General features: G+C 42.7%; 1 protein-coding gene and 1 pseudogene across 1 annotated transcript; one reads left to right on the top strand and one right to left on the bottom strand.

Annotated features, from left to right (window-relative positions):
• LOC149169563 (putative glutamate carboxypeptidase LAMP1) overlaps positions 1 to 22,244 on the top strand; it is a 52,908-nt pseudogene extending 30,664 nt beyond the window's left edge.
• A 444-nt stretch (positions 22,245 to 22,688) lies between these two features.
• LOC149169564 (uncharacterized) lies at positions 22,689 to 23,207 on the bottom strand. The gene has a single exon (XM_089425256.1). It carries the CDS (start codon positions 23,205 to 23,207, stop codon positions 22,689 to 22,691), a length of 519 nt encoding a protein of 172 aa, XP_089281382.1.
• Positions 23,208 to 23,258: the final 51 nt, after the last annotated feature.

A 23,258-nucleotide genomic window follows, 5' to 3' on the forward strand; every position in this document is an offset into this window, starting at 1 on the left:
AAAAGCATACGACATCGCACGCTGGAAAGTGGCACCGGCATTTTTGAGACCGAAAGGTAGCTTCTTGTAAGCGAAGGTGCCCCAAGGACAAATGAAAGCAGTCTTGTGCTGGTCTGCGGGGGCTATGTTGATCTGGTTGTAACCAGAGAAGCCGTCCATAAATGAATAAATTTCGCTTCCTGCGCAATCGTCGATAAGCTGATCAATAAAAGGCGTAGGAAAGTTATCTTTTGGACAGGCGCGATTGATGTCGCAATAGTCAACACAAACCCGAATAGTACCCTGTTTTTTATTCACAGGGACTATATTAGATACCCATTCCGTGAGAGGAATGGCATAGATGAAACCAGCTCGAAGGAGTTTTTCAACTTCGGCCTTGATGGCTGCAGCCTTTCGAGGGTGCACTGGGCGTAAGCGTTGACGAACAGGCTTAGCGCCGGGATAAGTAGGGATTTCGTGCTCCACGATACTGGGGTCAATGCCGGGCATTTCCTCGTAAGACCATGCGAAAACGTCATGGAATTCACGAAATAAATCAGTGTAAAGTTGAATTTCCTCAGGAGTGCATGTGACTCCAATATGAATATTTTCGACAACCCCTGTTTTGACAGAGATGTCGATAGCCAGAGTTTGCGTAATGTTACCCATGTTTCCTTCCGAAGACACTTGATACAATTGAACAGGCGTTTGGAGAGGGATAGATGGGACACATGAAGCAAACCGCTCGAGACATGTGGCCATTTCCGAATGAGGAGGGAGAAACGAAGAGCGATGGTGGTAATCTGACCAAGGGAGCTCCTCGGGAGACATAGTCTCAATGATAGCCTCGTCGGAGGGAAATGATTCCTTCAGGGGATCCGAAGTGGCCTCTCCTCCCATCCAAGGGAAGCGGTCATATGAATCGGGAACGCTGCTTGGAAAAGCAGGTTCGGGAGGTGGAGCCGATGCAGCGACTATCTCGATGTAGTTGAGCTCGACGGGACTCAACGGCATCATCTCGCCCCAAGAGTCTTCCTGATTCAAGGGAGGGAGAACCCATGGATCGGAACGCACTGAGATCATGTTAACGGAGGCGAGATTTGGAGGTGGGAGGGGAAAGACTCCCATCAGGGAGGGATCTTTAAATAATCCAGCACCCACACTCACTAGCGATTTGGAGGTATGCTCTATGAATGGCACATTCCCTTCAGAAGAGGAAGCGAAAAAGGACAGCTGGTCCACTGTGACGATTTTCCCTTGATGGGGAAAGCGAACGACACGGAACAAAGAGGAAGCCACGGCATGCATGGCATATGTCCAACTTCGTCCAAGGAGGAGGTTGTAAGTGAGATTAGCGTCAACGACTTCAACCTCGACCTCTACCGTTTTCCCTTCTAAAGAGATAGGCAATCGCGGGAGGATACCATATGGACGAGATTCTCTTCCATCGAAAGCCTCTAGGGTGGTAGGAGACTGGCTCAGAGCAGGGGAACCAATAGCCTTCCAACAAGCAACCGACATGATGCAGGTTGAGGCACCTTCATCAATGACCGTACGATGGATCGTTTTGCCATTGATGAGAACCTGTATAAGGAAGGCCACCTGATGAGGCAATCTCTGCGTAAAACCCTCGAGATCAAAAGAGATTAAATCCGAATCTGCCGGGTCTATGCCACCAATCGCTGATAGCAGGGACTTCCTCTGGGAGGGGCAGCTCTGGAGGACTTCTAATGCAGACATAGCAGACGGAGCCTGAGCTAAGTCCTTGACAATGCTATAATGCTGTGCAGCACGAGCATTGGGGTTATAGGATGACTTCCTGAGTACACCTTTGGGAGGGGGTCGGGGGATCGTCTCGGTGCTGGGTCTTTCGATGTGAAGGGGACCAGAACTGGACGGAGGAGCGCTGGAGGGAACTTCCGGCTCCTTCCCGGCTGAAGATGGATAATCTTTCGCTCGAGTTGTAACATGGATGGGGATGGTTCCCGCCATGAACACCTGAGAACCGAAAGAGGAAGAGGATTGAGAAGGATCTGCCACCTGATGCGTCTGCTGGGACGGGAAAGGCTCTTTAAGCACGGCAGGGGACCCTGGAGCACCTTTCAAAAGCCGACTAACCTCGGATCGCCTGGGGCAATCCTTGGTGTAGTGATCCTCTTCGCAAATGAGACAAGGATACTTAGGCTTCCATTTGGCTCCTTCCTCGGAGGGAGGTTTAGGAGGGTTCTGCTTCGGCTGTCCAGATTTATCTTTGGCCTTCCCTTTCTTTTTGCCTTTCGAGGATTTGTCTGCCGCGGTGGACTGAACGGCATTTACCTCGGAGGTATTCCCAGAAATAGGTTGGCTCTGAGAAGCATTTTCGTTAGAGGCGTTTTGTTTCTGCTTCCCAGGGTTCGCGGCCGATTTCTTAGATGATGAGTTTACGGACCCAATGACTCCATCGACAGAAGGCTTGGGTGGAGCTTTGGGTTGTCCGGGCCTCGGGGCATCTGGCAAATACTCATACAAAGTACCTGACTGAGAATACACTAAATCCAGGTATTGAGCTCGCGCGATTGCTTGCTCCTCAGTTACACACGCCCCCATTGCGATATCCTTAGCAATTTTAGGGACAAAGGACGTGGTAAACCAGTCGGTCAGGAGTTGATCAGGGATCCAAAATTTAATCAAGCGACGGCGCCTTCTCCATTCATGTATATGATCGGAGATGTGCGTTGCCGTATCCTGTTTTAGAGACGTGAGAAGATGGGTCCCAGTCTCGTACCGAATGGGTAACTGAAAATGAGTTAAAAAGGCCATAGCCAACGAGTTAAAATCAGAAAACATGGCGCGATTGAGTTCGATGTACCATTTAGCAGCTGAACCAGTGAGGGTCCTCTGGAAGAGGCGAAGTCGGATAGAATCATCAAGCCATGAGTTAGATGAGCACCAAAGGTGATAAGTCATTACATGGGCCTGAGGATCCTCTTCGGCTTTGCCGTCGAACTTTGGACAGTCACCTGGTATTTTGGTTGGAACCGGTGGCCAATATGGATTATGCAAAATAGGGTCATTCGTTAACTTGGACACATCAGGTAGTTCCAATGTTGCCAAAAATGGTAGCTGCGGGTTGAAGGACATCTGTGGCTGCGGATTCGAGGCGACATTAGGGTTCCACCCAGATTGGGGTTGCCCCCACGAACTTTGTCCGGACGGGCCCGGCCCAAAAGGACCCGACACGTAGGAATTTTGTCCCGATGGACCTGGTCCAAAAGGACCTGGCGCATAGGGAGTTTGTCCGTAGGAGTTTTGTTCGTATGGATTTTGGCCATATGCGGACGACTGTCCCTGTGTCTGCCCCCCAGCTCCCCAAGTATTAGCAGCTTGTCCGACAGGTTGACCATATTGATAATTTTGATAAGGAGTGACCTGTGGTTGCTGATAATTTTGATAAGGAGCATACTGATTTTGCCCCTGGGGTGGCTGGTAGCCAGATGACTGCTGGGTCCCATACGGAGCCTGGTAGGCAGGCTGCGTTTGGTATGCGGGTTGATAACTTGTTTGAGTTTGAGGCCCAGAGTAATGTCCTTGAACCGGCTGGGGTTGAACCATATGTCCCGAAGGTTGACTTGGTCGGATTCGAGATGGACCTGGTTGGCCAGCAGGATAGCCTTGCTGGGCACCAGGTTGTCCATGTGCCACCAAGGGTTGTCTTTGCGGAACGGATGGTCGAATTGGTTGGGTAGCTGTTTGACGCCGAGGTTGGCCAGCTTGTCCAGTTTGACGATGAGGGTGGACACCGGGTTGATTTGGCTGTATAGACGGTTGGCCCGTTTGTCCCCCAGCGTAAGCAGATTGAGAAGAGGGCTGGGCTTGCTGTATGGCAGGATTCCCTCCTTGGTGTATGGGTTGAGCAGAGGGTTGGCCTTGCTGTATAGCAGGTTGGCCCCCTTGCCCAGAAGGATTCGTGATTTGAGGGGTGGGTTGGCCCTGTTGAACATAGGGTTGTCCACCCTGCCCAGGGAATTGACCAGACTGGGCGGTAGGTTGGCCCTGTTGTACATAGGGTTGTCCACCCTGTCCAAGAGGATACCCTTGCTGGACTACCGGTTGATTTGGAGGGTTGTAAACTGAGCCAGTTTGTCCAGGAGGGTACCCTTGCTGGAAACCGAGTTGGCCTTGTTGAAAAGAAGGTTGCTCTGGTTGTCCAGTGGGTTGATTTTGATATGGATATGGCGGACCTCCAATGCCCATGGGTTGTTCCTGGTAAGGTTGACCTTGTGGGCCCCCAGATTGTCCTGGGTCAGGCGGGCCATAAAGTGGTTTCCCCTGGGGGGTTTGCACGTAGAATGGCTGACCTTGATTGGGAGGTCCTATGGGCTGCCTGGGAGGATCCCGGTTCCCTTTGAACATATGAGTAGCGTAATCGTACGTGATATTCAAGGGTTCCTCGTTTTCTTCGAAAGGGCGATGAGGGAGGCCTGAGACGTTCTCAAGGAACTCACCGTTTTCATCATAGAAAAAGAAGGGACCTTCGTAATCCGGGTCCGTTATGGGTTCCCCATAAGCATCATACGGCCCTGATCCTGGAATTCCACCAACAAAGGAACCAGCTTGAGGGATTTCAGACGAGGAAACCGGTACAGCACTGACGACCGGAGTCGAACGTGCTACACAGACAGTAGGTTGAGTGGGAACTGAGGTGACGGGTGTGTTAAGCCCTGTCGTAAGGGGTGTACTAAGGGGCTGCGAAACAAAAGGCCCGGTGGAGGCAGCAAGACTAGGATCCCATATAGTTGTAGAAGTCGTTCTAGTGGCATACCTATCCCTCAGTGATTGATATCGTGGAGGGAGGGGAGAGGAAGCCGGGATCGGGGTCTCGATGTGTGTGACCACGGGTGTCTCACCGGTGCTGGAAGCTGTCTCATCCATGTGGGAAGAAGACATTGGAGACGACATACCGAGAGGGGTACGAGGGGTACGGGGGGTATAATCGGGCTCCCAGATGGGATTCCAATCCTCTATGTAATCTTCGTCGCCTGGGGCACGTACGTTGATAGGCCGGATACTCGGAACAATGGGAAGAGTACCGCTTACAACTGGTACCTCTGGAGCAACAGAGGACGGAGAACCTTGATCACTTAGACCGGGAGTTGATGGATCAGCCAGGATGACCAGACCCCTTAGAAAACCTAAAGGAAACTAACGATAAAACCCTACTCAAAACTATCGCACACAAGATCTAAAATAGGTGATGTTATCGTGGCCAAATTAATTTTAAGACACAAGAACCAAACTTGACCTTTTCATGTTTCAGGAGTCGAGAAAAGGACGAAAAGATGACTCCAGTCTCCTTCGAATGTTTAATGAGCACGAAGTGACAAGACGCTCACAGGCACCTTTTCGTTTAGGGAGTCCGAAAAGGATCAAAAGTGACTGCTCTGGAATTCTAGGTAGAGGGTGTGCCAAACTTTTCGCAAAACCACAGAATACTTTTTAGGGTACGGGTGGTCAATCTTCGTGAATGCTGTGTTCACTGCATTGCGAATCGTAGGGCGGCCGACTCGGCTTCCTATGGATAAAGGATAAAAGCCTAGTGGGGTCTCCCTATATACGCAACGGTACGTGGGAGCGCAGTCCGTGTTAGACCACTATCGAGTCACAGAAGGAGGAATCACCCAACCTAATGTGAAACAACAGTGACTATGTTTAAAGACGCCGGAACACGTCTCTAACCTAGACCTCTAGATATTTGCGTTTAGTTCCAATGCATTTTTAGATTCATTTGGTTCATTTTATAGTTGATCTTGAGATTAAGTTTCGGTTTCAAGCTCTATCGTATGTTCGCTCACAATTACCTAGATGCAATCTATATGCCAAAGAATTTCGTTTTGTTCGATGAATTCTAGCTACGAGAGGGCAAGGAATTTTTAACCAAACAAAACAAGTACAAGCAAACAAGCCACTTAATGCAACTAAAGCGGGGAAAGGAAACTTTTCTTTTGAAGATGCAAATCAACGAAATGTTCTTTTCCTTTTCAATTTTCAAAAGCAAAGCCACTAGTTTGATTTTCTTTCAGTGACACAAAGCATCTAAAATAATTTGGAGGAACCGGAACACCAAGTAAACTACTTAATGAAAGAACGCAAAGTTCCCGAAACACTCAACCAAAGCTTCCAAATCAAAGGAAAACAAAGGTCTGCACGAGCTATGTGATCTAAGCTCTGCAAGACAAGCAAGGATCGCAAGCAAGGAGGAAGTGAAAAGAAACCACTTGGAAACACAACCCAAAACACTCCAACAATCACTAAACAAGTGCATGAACAGATCTGAACTCGGCTGGTCGAACAAGCAAACAAGCTCCCTACGGCAGGATTGACACACACACGGCCTCTAGATGTCCTAGAGCTAGAGTGCGAAATCAATAGAAAAAAGCAAACACCCGAAGGACGAGAGTCACAACCAGTCGACTAGAGACACAACACAATCCAGCAATTGCAAAAGCGATGATGGGAACACAAACCAAGCAGCGAGAGCAAAAAAGGGAAGGTATTTGCAAACTTGAAACTGAGCAAAAACGAAACCTTATGGAAACAAGCTCCGCAATCAAGCATTTCAGAGTTCAAACAATGAAAAACAAGTCATCAGACAGGTGGAGAGAAGAAGGGAAAGTCACAGCAAGAGGTTCAGGAGGCCAATTTGGTCAAAAATGAGTTTTACAGGATCAGCGCGGGTAACCTTCAGCAACTCGGCGCTGACAAGGGGAGGCCTGCAGCAACTTTGCGACGTCAGCGCGGAAAGACAGGAATAAAGCGCGCTGTCTCAGAAAAACGAGGTCAGCGCGGAAAGAAAACACACAGACGCGATGACAAGAAACACAAAGAAGTGGCGGCGCGATGCCAGCGCGGAAGGACACGAATAAAGCGCGCTGTCTCTGAAAACGAGGTCAGCGCGACTGTTAGACGTACAGGCGCGATGGAAAGAAAACCCAAAAACAGGGTCGCGATGTCAGCGCGACTGTTTGGAATTAAAACGCGCTGAGCGCAAAAACAAGCAAGGCCAAACTAAAAACTTCCCAAACCAAAGGCAAGAGCTTTTTAACAATAAAGATGCTTCCCAGAAACGCCCAGAAAGTTCATAAGCAAAAGAGACAATCCCAAAAACTCGAAAAGAGATCAATCACAGCCAAACACAAAAGTGGACTCAAGAGACAAAAAGGCTGATCCCCAGCGGAGTCGCCAAATTGTTGGAGAGGTAAATCCCCTCTACGGATAGAGGCGATCCCTACTAGCCCAGCAGGGGTCTAGCAACAATCACACAATGCTGCTACGCATGTTCCTAATTACAATTAAAAAAGGGGTAAAAAGCACCTACTTGGATTCCTGCGCCGTCGTTTGACGAAGAGATGTTGCCTTCGCTCCTCCGCTTCGGCTGGTCACAATCCTCCGCGATCTCCGCGAATAGATACCTGCACATACGAAGAGGAAACAAACACAAGCGTGAAATCTAGTAAAAGTAACCATACATCAGTCAGAAAAGATGTAATTCACACTTAACCATTGCATAGACAAATGAGAATGGAACAATAATAGCAGTCATCTATTATTAATCAGAATAGAGAAGAGTACAACCAAATGTTCTGACGTCGGTAACCTTCTCAGGAGGGGCTAGTCAGCATGTATCTCAAGCATTCACCTTTGAGGGTGATTCTCCCAAGACAAACAACTCTCTCTCTCACACAAATAGCACAAAACAACCTTCCCTAAGCAATCAATCACTTCCACACCTAGCACACCAAACCTATAGCAGCAATCTGAGCACTACAAGCTCTGTACAATCCAAGCTATTCCAAGCTAAGTCTAACTAGCTGCTCATGGTAATGGTGGAAGTTTATATAGGAGAAGGAGTCTCCTAAAAGGGTGGAAGGATGAGCTTATCCTTGAGGGAAACGGTTGCAAAGGGTCGAACAGTCATGCCATAGAAGGGAGTCGACATTCACAAAGCTAACAACCAAGCCTGGAGTTATCTGGAAGGCTGGTTGTTTGAACAAATTCGCCCAAACTGGATCAGCGCGGATAATGAGGAAACTGACGCGATGTCGCCGCGTCTACATAACTGGGACAGTCATGTCAGCGCGGAAGCACATGGGAAAGGCGCGCTGGCGACCAGCGCGGAAAAGTGATGTCCTTCCGAGCTGTCAGCGCATTGAATACACTATGGAGCGCCAGTAATCGCGGATATTTTTCAAACAGACGCGCTGATGCATAAAACTTTAGAAAAATGGGTTTCTGGGCTAGTTCAGAAGGCATGAAGCTTAGTGATTGACACAGCAGGGTGACTGACAGGAAGGCAGTGACAAATTACTGTGTAACAATCATATCTTGTATCATCAAAGATTCCTTAAGCAACTTTCAAGATACAAAAAGCAAGCTATTTCAAAGGGGGATTTTGGGTATCGATCGAAGAGATAGAATAGAGGCATATAACAGAACAAGATACTTACTCAGCTCCTACGTATGGATATGGATCTACATATCCATCTCGATCATCTGTACCTGGACCAGTGACTTCTTCCTCTTTCTCTGTCGGTTGAAGCTTCACCTAGACTAGTTGCTTCTTCGTCTTTGTTTATCGGTTGAAGCTTCAAGAGAGGACACTCCCGCTGATGTTTGAATCAAACCTATTAGTATGCAGATTCCTTGGAAAGATAGGATGGGCAGACTCTCTCTGAATAGCTAAGGGAGTTCGGCCCTTGCTTTTGCTGGAAAAGGTTTGCATCATTTGATTGTGTTCATTTATGAGCCGTGCTGGAATTTAACAGAGGTTTGTCTTTCAAATGGGTGATAAAAGACGTATTTCAAATGGTTTGAGGAGACGTCTTTAAAATGAGTGGTTTGAGATTGCAGTTCTGGGAACCAAGTCAAATAATCTACCATGGAGACTCCCCTTGTGTGGAGCTTCACCTACTCTTTGTCAACTTTGCTTCCCCTCTATGCCGACTGCCTTGGATCACTTCCTGGTGTCATGTTGATCACTTCCTAGTGTCGTGCTCTTCCCAGCTGCATGGTGTTGTTTTGATCACTTCCAGTGTCGTGCTCTTCCCAGCTGCATGGTGTTGTTTTGATCACTGCCAGTGTCGTGCTCTTCCCAGCTACATGGTGTTGTTTTGATCACTTCGAGTGTCGTGCTCTTCCCAGCTGCATGGGTAGAAGCCAAGGTAGCAGGAGTAGCCGATCTAGAAGTTTATGGAGCAGCTGTTGAAGCCAAAAAACTCCAGAATGCAGTTTTTGATTTTCCCTTCTAACTTTGTTGACAAATAACTACCCCATATAAAATCATATTAGCATGCCACAACTTCATATGGCTTCATCCACGTAGTTCATGGCATGTTATGGAAAATAGAGTGCCGAGGCGAGTGGACTCATCGCATGTTGTGGAAAATTGAGCGGTGAGGCATATAAAATCATATTAGCATGCCACAACTTCATATGGCTTCATCCACGTATTTCATGGCATGTTATGGAAAATAGAGTGGCGAGGCAAGTGGACTCATTGCATGTTGTGGAAAATAGAGCGGTGAGGCAAGTGTATCCATGCAGGCCCAAATGGACCAGAGGTAGTAATTTAAATGTTTGGTTCAAAATTATTTTACAAATCACTTTGCAAGGGTTTGTTGGGGTAGTATAATGTTATAATATCTGAATGGATTGCAGGTGTGTTAAGAAAATGAGATGGTGTTCCTTGTACAAGCCCATTCATTCAATGTCCATCCACAAACATTTCTGTAGAAGTGGTGTTTGTCAACTATGGTACATAAGAGGACTACACCACTCTCAGGCACATGGGATTGGACGCTAAAGGTGCCACTGTTATTGCAAAATATGGCAAAATTTTCAGAGGAGATATCATAGAGATTGTTGTCGGAGCTGGAGCAGTTGGAGTGCTTCTATATTATGTTTCTCAAGACTTTGGAGGGAACATAACACAAGGATACTATCAAGATTCTAGATGGTTGCCTCCATATGGAGTTCAACGAGGTTCTATTTTTCAGGGAATTGGTATCCTCTAATGCCTGGTTGGCCTAGTGTGCATGATTCCGAACACTTGTCAGTAGATGATCCCATGACTGAACTACCTATGATTCCATGGATTCCAATATCAATAGAGGATGTCACAACCATAATGATGTCGTTCAATCGCCTTGTTGCTCCTGGAGAGTGGCATGGTGCTCTGGACTTACCTGCTGATCGCCTTGGTCAAGGACCAAGCATTCTCAATCTTCACTACAAGGTAAGCATGCCCACCTTTATTTAATCCAACCCTGCATCCATGGACCATTATGTATCCCCAAAATCATACATCTTAGTCATCTACAATAAGGATTTTACCGAACTTCTTGCTTCAAACCCCCTAAAAATCTAAGAACTGATTTTGGTTGAATCTAAAGACGTGATTTTAAGGTTTAATTAGATAATAATTAAAAAATTTGAAGTCATACTATGAAATATTTATAATTGCCACTTTCAAGAATATTAAAATTTGTCAAATATATATGTATCTTTCAAATTTTACATAATTTCCAAGACTTTTTCTCAAAACTTCTAACATTCAGGAGGAGCCTATTTGAATCTAATACCAGGTTGAAAAGTGGATAAACTAAGAATTAAACATAGGACTTGCTCTTACTCTATCACTGATCTATATGCCCCTTTCATCATTAACTTTAACAGTTCATCTAATTTAAAGGTGTGGATAGCTAGCGTGCTGTAACTCAAGCACAATATCAGGCTATTGTTTCATCGAGGAGCTTCCTATTTTTTCTAAGACATGGTGTGGCTAGTTAGCTTTTTGTTGCACCCAAGCATAATATTAGGCTATGGTTTTGTAGAAGGGCTACTTGTTTTTCTGAAAAGTGTCTTCTGAGAAAGATTTCGGACTAGCTAGGCTGCGAAAGACATTACTGTGCCCGTGTGATTATGCAAAAAACCTGCTCAAGGGCGGCAAAAATTGCCCGAAATAAGAGAAAAAACTGTGAGGTTATCAACATCTCCGAAGTAAGAAGAGAATAAAATTTTCATGAGATATAAATTCCATTTACTCATGAAAGGCTTAGTTATTTGCCTCCATGAGACTGTCTTCTCCACACAGGAATTGAAGGTTAAGCCCCCTCAGCAGAACCATTAGTTTAGGACACATCTAGTGATATATGCTTCATGGCCAGTTAGACACATGGGGTTCTTACAATACATTTTATATTTGGGTGAGAAGCTATAAAATCTATACTTATTTTTCTTTAATGGGAATATTACATTCTCGTGATTTCAGATCAAATTCACACTCTATAACAGTTGTTTTTCCTCTCATGTAAAGGTTTTTACAATTAATCTGAATATTGTTTGTAGTTCTGATAAAAGGCAGAGATTCTTACGTATTGATGTTTGATTGCAATTACAGTCAAAGCATACCATTGCCAAAATTCGAGATGTATTTGGACTCATAAAAGGTTTGGAGGAGCCTAACAGGTATAGATCACCTTTTGGGACTTTGACTTCATTAATTCATGTCAATTCATGGAGCGTATTTTAATGCTGAAGCGATGGTTAATATCATCTAACTCCTGATTATTTGGTGCAAGTCTTCACTAAATAAATCTAGCTATTGATATAAGGAAAAATATATTTAGTGATAAGCAGGTATGTTTTGCTGGGTAACCACCACGATGCATGGACCTTTGGTGCCAGTGACCCAAATAGCGGAACTGCAACCCTTCTGGAAGTCTGAATCATTGCGAGCTTAATCCCCCTTGTTTCTAACCTATTTCTATTCGTAAATATATCCAAGTTAATCGCTCTGTGTCTTGTTCAGATATCTCAGAGACCAGGGAAGTTGCTAAAACAAGGTTGGCAGCCAAAGAGAAGTATACTACACTATGTAACTGGGATGCAGAGGAATATGCAATGGTAAGAACTTGTATTTACTTTAGGAGGAGTGGAGAAATATGATGTTCTGGCAATTAGTATTTCATCCCCATTGTGTTCTGGGGTACTGTCTTTGACAGTTATCTGATCTATGAATAAATATGGTAGTTTAGATTAAGATAAAGGAGATACTTGTCAAGGATTTATTTTTTTCAGCATGAAAAAAAGCTATATATTAATCATATGGATCAAGTACATAATATTTCACATAAACACCAGGAGATAACCCAGTTATTCTTATGTGAATGGGTAAAATAACCAATACCACATAGAAAACCATGGATAGTCATATACAGTCTTAATGGAGGAACTGATAAATACTACATGGAAGTAATAAACATATATGAAAAAAGTTATTTCGAAGCAGCTAACTTCCATTGTAAGCTGATATAAAAACCATATTGATCCATTTTGGGGATAATATATAATGTTTTGTGTTTCCACCATATGTCAATACCTGTTGCATGCAAAAAATCAAAACCTATTATACAAAAAAGGAAAAATATCATATACAGTGTGTTCCAGGAAATGTATATTCCATTGAGCTGATCCTCTTGTCCTCCGTAATAATATCCATCTGCACTTCACCGATTGGACCATGAAGACCATTTTTTGATATCTCATCAGTGATCTGATTATATTCTTTTCCAATATGGCAGATTGTGGGCTACCCCAGTGGATTCCAAAGACCTTGTATTCTCCTTAACCAGCCATGCAATTCCTTTTTTTTAATCTGTGCCTTCCCTTTGACATGATCCAAGATGATCTTTGAGTCCCCATATATATGGATCTCCAGAATACTAAGGAAATTTATTAACCACAACATTCCCCATAATGCCATAGGCTCGGCCTTGTTGTTTGTACCTAGGCCAGCATTCCAATGAGCCTTATATTGTAAATCCTTTGATATGTTTATCCAAAAACTGCAACCACATATACTATTTTGTCTCTTGGGATACCATCTTGTGAAGGATATAAAGCATGTAAAGAAATAATTTTTTCATGCATCAGCTCAAAGTCCTCTGACCTGTTCTAAAAAATATACATATTTCTCCATTTCCAAATGGACCAGAAAAGAAATAGAGGGATGGCCTGCTAGGTTATTTTCTGTTTACTCCGCCGCCCCATACAATTTGCAATATTATGGTGAAATATATATATAAATCTAAAATATTTTGCTAATTTTTTCCATACTTGTTGCACCTTTTGGCATTTGAGAAATATATGTTCGTTGTCCTCCACATCTTTTTTTACAAATAGTACAATAACTGGGGCCATAACCATTTCGACTTTGAAGATTCTCCCAGGTAAGATTCTTGTTTTGATATACCAGCCATGCAACACAGATAATTTTAATAGGAATATGGTTACTCCAGAGAGCCTTGAGGATGGGATCCTCCCTATTGATATCATTGCCGTCACGCAAAATAGCATAAACATCAGCAGCACATATGTTGCCATCCTTCATTTTCCCTGCCCATACCATTTTATCACGTTGATCTTCTCGGCATTTTCCCAAAGCTTTAAGAGCCTCACAAACATGTTTCCATTCCAGTGCTAGGTTATCAGCCATCCCCAGTTCATTTGCGGTTTTCCAAATGGGATATCTATCCTTCCAATAGCTGATCAATTGGTTCCATAAGAAAATACCGTTATCACATAGAAAATGCAATAAATTGTCAGGAAGACAACAATCCTGACCAACACCTAGAAACTTGTCCAGTCCAATGATTATGGAATGCCCTGATCCCATACACCAAACCAAATGTTGTAAGAAAATATAAGACACCTTGTGCACGTTGTTCCAAATGGTCGATCCACTTGGTAAACCAATGCTTTGACTGCAGAACCAATATATGAAATCCCAATTTTTCATATACTTCTGTTTGATCACCATACTCCATAAGCCAGAGCCAAAAATGGCACGCCAGAGTGATTTCACCCAAAGTGAGATACCAAAGAGATTCATATCCATAATGCCCCATCCCCCCTTGTTTCTTAGTCAAGTAATATGAGTCCTTTTGGCCAAGTGAATTTTATGGCTATCATTACAACTCGACCATATGATGTTAGCAATGATATGGTTGATGCTTTTTAGTATAGCCATTGGAATCTGATATAAATGAGCCCAGTATACCCCAAGTTGAGTGACCACAGCCCGTGTGAGGATCACACGGCTCCCCAGAGATAGACAACAAAATTCCCATCCAGCAACCCTCTTGAAGAAACGATCAGCCAACCATTGCCAATCGGAGTTTCTATAACAGTTTGGTTTTATTTGGTAACCACGATATTGCATACTAGGCAACATTTGTTTTGCTTCAATACCAAAAATATTTCTGATATATTCAATCACCTCCAAGTCACCAGCGTCATGATATACTATGGATTTATGTAGATTCATACTTAGTCCAGATATAATAGCAAATTTGTTAAATATATGAAATAGGTACAACCAAGTGAACCGATTTAACATTGCCATTATAAGAACGTCATCAACAAAAAGACTGTGAGAGATTTTGATGTTCATACCCATTTCCAAAGCTTGTATATGACCATCCACCACCGCTTTATTGATTTGCAAGCTCAATCCCTCCATGACTAGTATGAACAGTAAGGGAGATAATGAGCAGCCCTGACACAGTCCACGACCGACCCAAAAGAAATGAGTGGGAATGTCATTTATAATCACTGCATAATTGATGTTCAATACGCAAGCCATGACCCAATTTACACCGCTGGGTTGCAGACCAATTTTAAACAAAACCATTCTCAAATTTCCCCAATCAACACGGTCATACGCTTTCTGTAGATCCACTTTCATAATGCCGGCATTGATATGCTTTGTGTGAATAGAGTGCATGCACTCCTGTGCAATGGCGACAACATCATGAATTTTACGATCTGGTAAAAAACCAAATTGTTTTGGCGATATAAACTTTGACAAAGTCCCCCACATACAAACAACAATAATTTTGGATATAATCTTATAAATAATATTACAGAGCGATATAGGTCTATAATCATAAAATGTCAGGGGTGGAGATTTCTTTGGAATAAGTGCTATATAAGTTGAATTGATTTGTGGATGAATATTACATCTGGTTCTTGACTCCTCCACCATCTCCAAGAGATCGGTTTTAAATATTTCATAGAAGTGTATGAATATCTCAGCCGACCACCCATCCGGGCCAGGATTTTTATCCTGCTTAAAAGATTTAAGTACTGCCAGAATTTCTTCAACAGTGACTTCTTTAATAAAATTTTCATTGTCCTCCGCGTTAAACATGGTAGGAAATAGCTCCAACACCCATACCATTGCTTCCCCATCAGCCACACCTTTGCGGTCATAAGCCTTTTGAAAATATTCAACAATAGCTCCACTAATGGCTTCCCGTGACTCGAAAACTCTGCCCTCTGCATCATGTATTTCACAAATAGAATTTATATTGCGCCGATGATTCGCATATCTATGAAATTTTTTTGAATTGTTGTCACCTTCCTTAATCCAAATAGCCCGACTCTTCAAACGCCTAGTAGCTTCAATAGTAGACAAGATACTCTTTTTCTTGCTTTCAAGAGCGTGAATACGAGTCCTGATATCCTCATGTAGTGATTGCGAGGACATCCAAGGAAGGAGAGATTCCAGTTCCAGTTCGATCTCCTTAAGGTCCTTCTGTTGAGCCAGTGTTTTTTGTCTTTGCCATTTCTTTACATTCCGCTTGAGAATATCCAACTTAGCCAATATGTGTTCCATTGGGGAAGCCACCTGTTGAATAGGCCGGGTCCATATTTTCCTTACAAAATCATTAAACTCAAGGTCTTTGAGCCAAGTATGATTGAATTTGAATGGCATACCATACCTGTGGATCCCTGCCAGCCAATACAATACAACAGGCCGATGGTCTGAAAGAAAATTACTAATGACCTCTGAATTTACATTACCCAGGCGATCCATCAAGGTCTCATGTAGGATGAATCGATCCAGCCTTTTCACAATATATGCCTCCCCTTTCCTGCCATTATCCCATGTAGGGAGGATCGATTGTGGACATATATCAATGAAATTATGTTCTATGATAGCGTCGCGAATCATTCCCGCAATAAGATCTTCTTTGGCAGTGCTCCCCCACACTTCATCCATACCGATTGTACAATTAAGGTGCCCCACGACAATCAGTGAAGCCAAGTTTATAATACCAGAGTCGAACAGTTCCTTCCAAAAGGATGTCATGTTCCTATATGGACCATATAGGTTTAGAATATGTATACATTCCGGTTGCCCACGAAAGTAAGCCTCAATCAGAATGTCGCCTGAGCATGAGAAAGCTTTTACCTGCACCCAGAGCGAATCCCATATGACCACAAGCCCACCTGATAGACCAGCAGGAGCTGTGGCAGAAATATACCAATGCGGGAACATTTTCCGGAAATAAACAACAACATTAGAAACTGAATGCATGGTTTCTTGTAATAAAATAATACAGGGATGAACAGAGTGAAATAATTGCCTAAGAGCTAGGAACTTTGAGGATGTTCCCAAACCTCGGATGTTGAGAGATAATATAGCAGTCATGGCACATCCCTTCTAGGCATAAGTTCTCCAAGGGCCTGAGTAGATGGAATGTCAACAATCGGTACATCAACAAGGAAGTTTTCAATAGGGGAGTGTGAAATTATCTTTCTGGCATGACCCCTAAAATGACGGCTACCACGGTTACTTTTTCGCCGAACAGTGATGTTCCCCGCTGAGGTAGGACTGATTTATGGGGAAGAAAGATTGTCCGGCTTATGGATAGTAAGTGACCAGAGATTAAAGGTTTTCCGGTTTAGTAGCAATTCCAAGTCACTACCGACAGTTGGTAGGTGAGTGCCGAGGAGTAACCGGAGGGTTGCTGCTGATGCTAGGACTCTGAGTTTTAGGCACACGAGGGGGACATGGAATATGGGTTACATATGAGGTGGATGGGATGTCATGTGCCTGATATAACTTGGGATTAATATTGACAGGGGGAGAAAAATCCGGGAAAGTTGTGTAAGAAGGCGGAGCCGGACAGTGAATGGTGATGGGTTTTGATTTCTCATAAGAATGGGAAGTTGATGGAATATAAACTGGGGAAATACTGTCACGAGGAGAAAAACCATCACATGAAGATCCATGAGTAGAGTATTTTTGAGAGTGAGATCTATGAAAAATACTGGATTGACTGCGAGTATCATGACCTCGAGAATATGCAGCAGTCGGATGAAACTTGTTTGGTGCCCCCAAATGACTATGTCCATGATATCACCCACCCCTGCATCGAGGACAATTAGCCACCATGTGCCTCGTATGGTGATAGGAGCAGCGGAACGAGATGCCCCAGTAATCCAGCATCTGGGTAAGGTGTGTCTCCCCCCAGTGGAGGCCAATATGGTCCGGGAAGCCACCCTAATATTCTTTTTCGATTAAAATCCATGCGACCCGCTTATCAAGTGCCCCCAAACACCGAGGATCAACATATTTAAACTTCCCTATTGCATTCCCAATGTCCTCCAAGGCCTGCTTCGTCCAGAGTTCGATCGGCAAACTGGGTAGCTTCACCTAAATTAGTTTATTTTGCGGGGTATTATTCAGGGAATTGAACCCAATAAACCAGGAATGTAGTTCCAGGAAACTACGTCCATCAATCTATGGGATGGCCTTGGTCTTTTGTAAGTCTTCCTGACTCAGAAAATGGAAGTTGTACCATCCCAACAACAACCTCACAACTGTTGGCATATAGCCAAGCATAGTCTTCCACTTTTGTTCAATCCAGGACTGCATATCAGAGTCAGATTTATCAGAGAAATGCCAATGCCTCACAAGCGCTCGTTTTTGCAGGCTGGTGATACGATCACTAAGTCGATCAAGGTCAAAAACCAGTGCAGGAGGGGGAGATGTTGTTTTTATAGATTGGGCCTTATCACTAGTGCGTCGATCATGACGAGAATGGATAACAACCCAGCATATTAGAGCAGGCATGTCCACCACTTGGCACATAGCCATCCCCTAGAATGATGTGCCAACCATCTAGAGATTTCATGCTATTACAACGGCCACCTCCCAGACTATTAAACCTGTTTGACTCAGCCGCCAGGGTGTCTTGAATGAACCTCCTTGGCTGATGTGTTAGAGTCTAATATATCCATAACACCTGATATGAAGACCCCACAAAAAAAGACCCCACCCAATTTGGGGTCCCGTCAGATAGCCGTGTGCCCAAAACAATATATGCGACAGATAGTGACAATGGAGAGAAAAAGCATCATGCACTAGGAATTAAACCATATGTCACAGCCTAGTACCTTCTGACAGTGAACTCCGACTTCAAGAGATAGACGCAGTATTTGAAACCCACCCCAATTGGAAATGTCGGCGGATGACAACTCCCAAGTAATTCAATAAAGAGGAATGTCAGATAGTAATAAATCCAGAAAAGGAAATGTATTACTGAGGAATAAGTAATACCCAGAGATCATATAAGGCAGTACTGACGCCGACAAATCACACTTGAGAATAAACTAGTAGTAGAATGTAAGAACTAATAACTCCAGATCGGGGAGTTATTAAATCCAAGACAGACTATAGTTCGATGTAAGGCAGATCTGAGAAGAGGAAAGATCTATAGGACATGTGTCAATTGAATGTGATAGTAAATAGCCACCTACTGCCATGGAACAACGTGATACTGGGAGAGTACCAGAATAGTTTGCCAGAAAACACAGGGCAAGCAGGCCGAGTGCAACTGCCTAGCAGTGGAGTGAATTGGAGTGAATTACCAGAGTATCAAGTGCAGACAGAACAAAAACATGGAAAAACCTACACACCATCACAACAACAAAGGCAAAAACAACGCTTGCAAGTCCACCATATATCCCCAGACGAAAACTAAACTGCTTACACGGCTGTGAGATATAGAAAGGATTAATGAAATGAAGACAGTTCAAATTCCCTCCAGACACCAAATCAGAACAGCTATCAAGTGAGAAAAGAAAACTATGGCGAAAAGAAGTCTCAATCTCGGAATGCATGTAAGCGCCGGTGGGAGGTCCAGAAATGGATGGTAAATGTACGGATTAAGATATAAATGGATATAACAATAAGCACCAGAATATGAACAAGCTCGGACCACAAAAACCACGCACAAAAATTAAGGAACATTCCCATAACAAGGCGTAAAAGGCAGTATAGTTGTTAATCAGTCGCCCAGACAAACCTAACCAGTCAAAAACACAAACAATCTTCCAGGTACCAGTGACATTCAAAATCTCCACAACCGATAAAAAAACCAGTGAGAAATAGGCATACCGGCAGATTGTGACCGGTAGGAATTCTGGGTCGATTTTAAAACAGCAATGTGATCAAAACAACGCTTCTGAACCGAGACAAACCAGTAGGGAGCGTTCACAAATCAGTATATAATAGCCTGAGATAGAACAAATGCAAAGAAAACACCATCTGCGGGAAGACATACGGTGTGGAGCCGGTAAAATAAGGCAAATGTTCAATGTCAATCCCCATAGAGGACACTGTAAGCCCAGACCTTCCAACCTACTCTTTTTTTTTCTCTGCAGCAGAACCAAGAATGGACTCCAGAAACCTACAAGATCTACCTCTTCAAGGTTCTGAAGCAATGGGTATTTCCAGCAATGCCATGGGAATCATGAACAGTTTTATCAATGATTCTTTTCAGAAATTGGCGACCGAGGCATCTAGGGTTTACTTTTTCTGTGACCTAGCTCCCGAGGGTATTCCTACCTTTCTTGCCTCTCCGAACGGGGAAGAGCTCCTAGAAAAGGAAGAAGAGAGATAGGTTCTATTGAAAGATCGGGATTCGTTCTCTTGGAAAGGAGGGATGGACTCTCTCGCTACAGCAAGAAGCCAACTGTTACTTCCCGGGAGATCCAGACAGCCGCAAGACTCGTTCTTCCACGGGAGCTCCTCCCATCTTCGAAGCTTATGCGCACAGTTAGTAGATGTACCTGTTGCTACTTTGTGGCCACAATGTGTCGGACAGTACAAGGTTGAGGCCTCATGACAACACTTTTCCCTTCCAGCTGATTTAGGGTGATGTATCTCAACAAATTGGGATTCTTCAAAAGCGGAACCATTTCAATCCGGTGTGCTTGTCAAGGCTCTATGCGAAGGAAAGTTGTTCATATCTCATATTTGAGTAGCAGGCACCATTGAAACTTATCCTAATGTCACCTGCTCTGCACAGCAAGTTTTTCTCCCATTTCTTTCAGCAGCGTCATGCTACATTTCTAGTTCTGTGTCAAGGATATACATTCAGGAGTCCAAAAATATAATTATAGTTACTCAAGTCTCATTGTACCAAGAGAAAAGTCTACATCAATGGGTAAGTTTAACCAGTCTCTCGTATTAGTAATATTACTCTTACTAAATATTTGTTTAATATGTATTGGCAGTAGGTATCCTGTTCCCTTTACTCTTTTAAATTTCCCACAAAGTTCACTTTGAAAAAAAATATAAATATCCAGCTTAATCCAAAAAGGTTTTGAAAAAATTATTACTTATCTCTTTTCATGTTTAATAAATGTGATTAACACAAAACTTAGAATCATTAAGGAGATATATCCTATTTATCAACCTATAAAAATTGCAGATTGGATCGACAGAATGGGTGGAGCAGAACTATGATTTACTGTTCTCATCCGCGGTGGCATATCTCAATGTTGATGTGGCTGTCAAGGGCCCAGGGTTTTCGCTTCAATCAACACCCCAACTTGACGATTTTATTCAAGATATAGCTAAAGAGGTCAGTTGGATATTTTATTCAAGTGGGTCTATTCTACTTTCCACTGCCAGTAAAAAACTGATTGTTATACTTTGAATTGATTATTATACTCTGATTTGCAAAGGTGGAAGATCCAGACAATCCTGGAAAGACAATCTATGAATCATGGGCTTCTTCCAGCCAAGATTCCCGTCCTTCTGTAAGTGTTCATGTTTTGTTTCATTACCTTATCCTTCAATTAATGATAAGGATAAGTAAGATTACATCTCACTGGTTTTAAATTAATATGATTAATCTGATTCCAATCAGAAGGAAATATTGCAAATATTAACTACCACATAATAAGCTAACGATCGGCTTATTAATTTTTTTATCTAGTCAAATTCAATATCACGTTATTCTCATCGGATGAAATTACCATATGGTGTTTAATATTCGCCAAAAGGAAATTGGGGATTGCTGTAAAGAGCTTATTAAATTTCCATCTCAGATTAACAGGTTAGGTGGAAAGGGATCCGATTTTGCCCCTTTTGTACAGCATGCCGGAATTCCAGGCACTGACTTCAGCTTTGGAAAAGGTAACGAAATCACAGTCATAGAATACATGAAATTGAAATTAAATACAAATAGAGAGATCAACAAGTTACTGTACTTATTTCTACAATGTATTGATGATAGACTTTCCTGCCTATCATTCTCTGTATGACGATTACATGTGGATGGAAAAATATGGCGACCCGCTTTTCCATAGGCATGTTGCACGTAAGTACACGGTCAACATTCCATACATTGTCCTCTGGCAAGGAATATTAGCCATGCACAAGTTTGTGTGAATCGAACGTCGGTGAGAAATAGTAATTACTTTTACACGTGGAGTTGGATAAATATAGAGTCAGTTAACTTGAATGTTGATTCAAGTTGAGTTAAGTGATAGATACTTAGAGTGTGTGGTTGCAGATACTTTGAGTGTATGGTTGCATGTGGGTGCATGTCAAAATATTTTAGGCGAGTCTCTAGTTGGAAAATGATAAATACTTTTCACTTGGTTCATTGTAAGTATCGTGTTTTATGTGTGAATTATTTATGCTTTATTTCCTCCACCTTTCACTTGGTTCATTGTAAGTATCGTGTTTTATGTGTGAATTATTTATGCTTTATTTCCTCCACCTTTCTAACACATCTTACAGGTTGCACCAATTATAAACAATTTTACATTCCATAGCAAAACTTGTAAATGCTGGCCAATATTAAATACTATGCATTGACTTTTTCATTTTCAATATTGGATATTGTTTTTTTCTTATCCAACCACCGAAATGAAAAAACACTAAATCAATTAGTAACTCAGTGCTTGATATTTCTCCTAGGTATCTGTGCAATTTGTGCATGGCAGACATCCCTGCCCCCGAGAGTCAGATTTAATGATTATAATCAAACATCTTATTGTCTACCTATTGTCCAGTGGGAGCAATATGGGGTGTAACAAAGCTCAAGCTATTTTGTAGACAAAATTTCGGATATTTTTGAGTTGATTCGTCCATGTGAAAGCTTGACCACGATTTTTATTTTATTTTATTTTATTTATTTATTTACTTTTTTTTTTTTTCAGGGCGAAAAAAGCATAATTGTATTATATAAGATATATAAAGAGACAGATTAGTACATTGCATATTCTGTATATGGCCAATTTATAGGTCTGAACCATTTGAAGAACTAAATGAGATGGGAAGCATAATCCCAGCAGAAAGACAAAAATCTCAAGGATAAACGACAGACCAAGAGTTGTCAGCCAAATGCAAATATTTACATATCTCATAGAGAGGACATAGAAAAAAAGTTTTCAGAAGATGGGACGCACTAAATAGGAAATTTACATTATACTTCATCCCTTCATGAACAAAATTTGGAAGGACCATAGGACAAAAAGAGGAACAAAAGACAGTGCATACCCGAGATTCAGCTAATATGAAATTAGAAACCTGGAAGGGAAAATTCTTGGATATAGAAAATTTCCCCTTCAGACGTTACCTTCATAAACCAAGAGCCTGGAACCGATTGAAGACCTTCCTTTGACAACAAGTCTGCTTGCTGGTTCTGAGTCCTGTTGATATGGTGAATAGTACATCCTTCCATCCTTCTCCAGAAAAACCTGATCCTATCCATCCATCCTAGAAGGTGAGGCTTGTAAATGTTATTTTTCCCTGATACATAATCCACCATTACTTTGGAATCTCCAAAAATTGAGACTGCCTGAATGTTTAGAAATAAGCAAAAATTTAAAAGGCCAGCAAGAGCCATCGCCTCAGCTTTGCTGTTGGATCCCATTCCCCCATTCCAGTGGATGAGATATTGAACATTTTCATTCATTATAATGTGCACTCCACAACCACAGGAGCCATTCTGCTCAGCTCCATCAAAAAACGCTCTTGGCAACATTGTGAGAGCCTGTGCATGTTCTTTGCAGACCTCCTTTCTTTGCTTGTGAGGCATTTCCGGTAAAGAGTCATAGAGTGATACAATATTAGGCAAAATTTCCAAGAA

The sequence above is a fragment of the Pinus tabuliformis genome, chromosome 4_2 (assembly GCF_031772625.1).
Source record: "Pinus tabuliformis cultivar Carrire ecotype Pingquan chromosome 4_2, CPIR1, whole genome shotgun sequence".
In the NCBI taxonomy this organism is placed as follows: Eukaryota; Viridiplantae; Streptophyta; class Pinopsida; order Pinales; family Pinaceae; genus Pinus; species Pinus tabuliformis.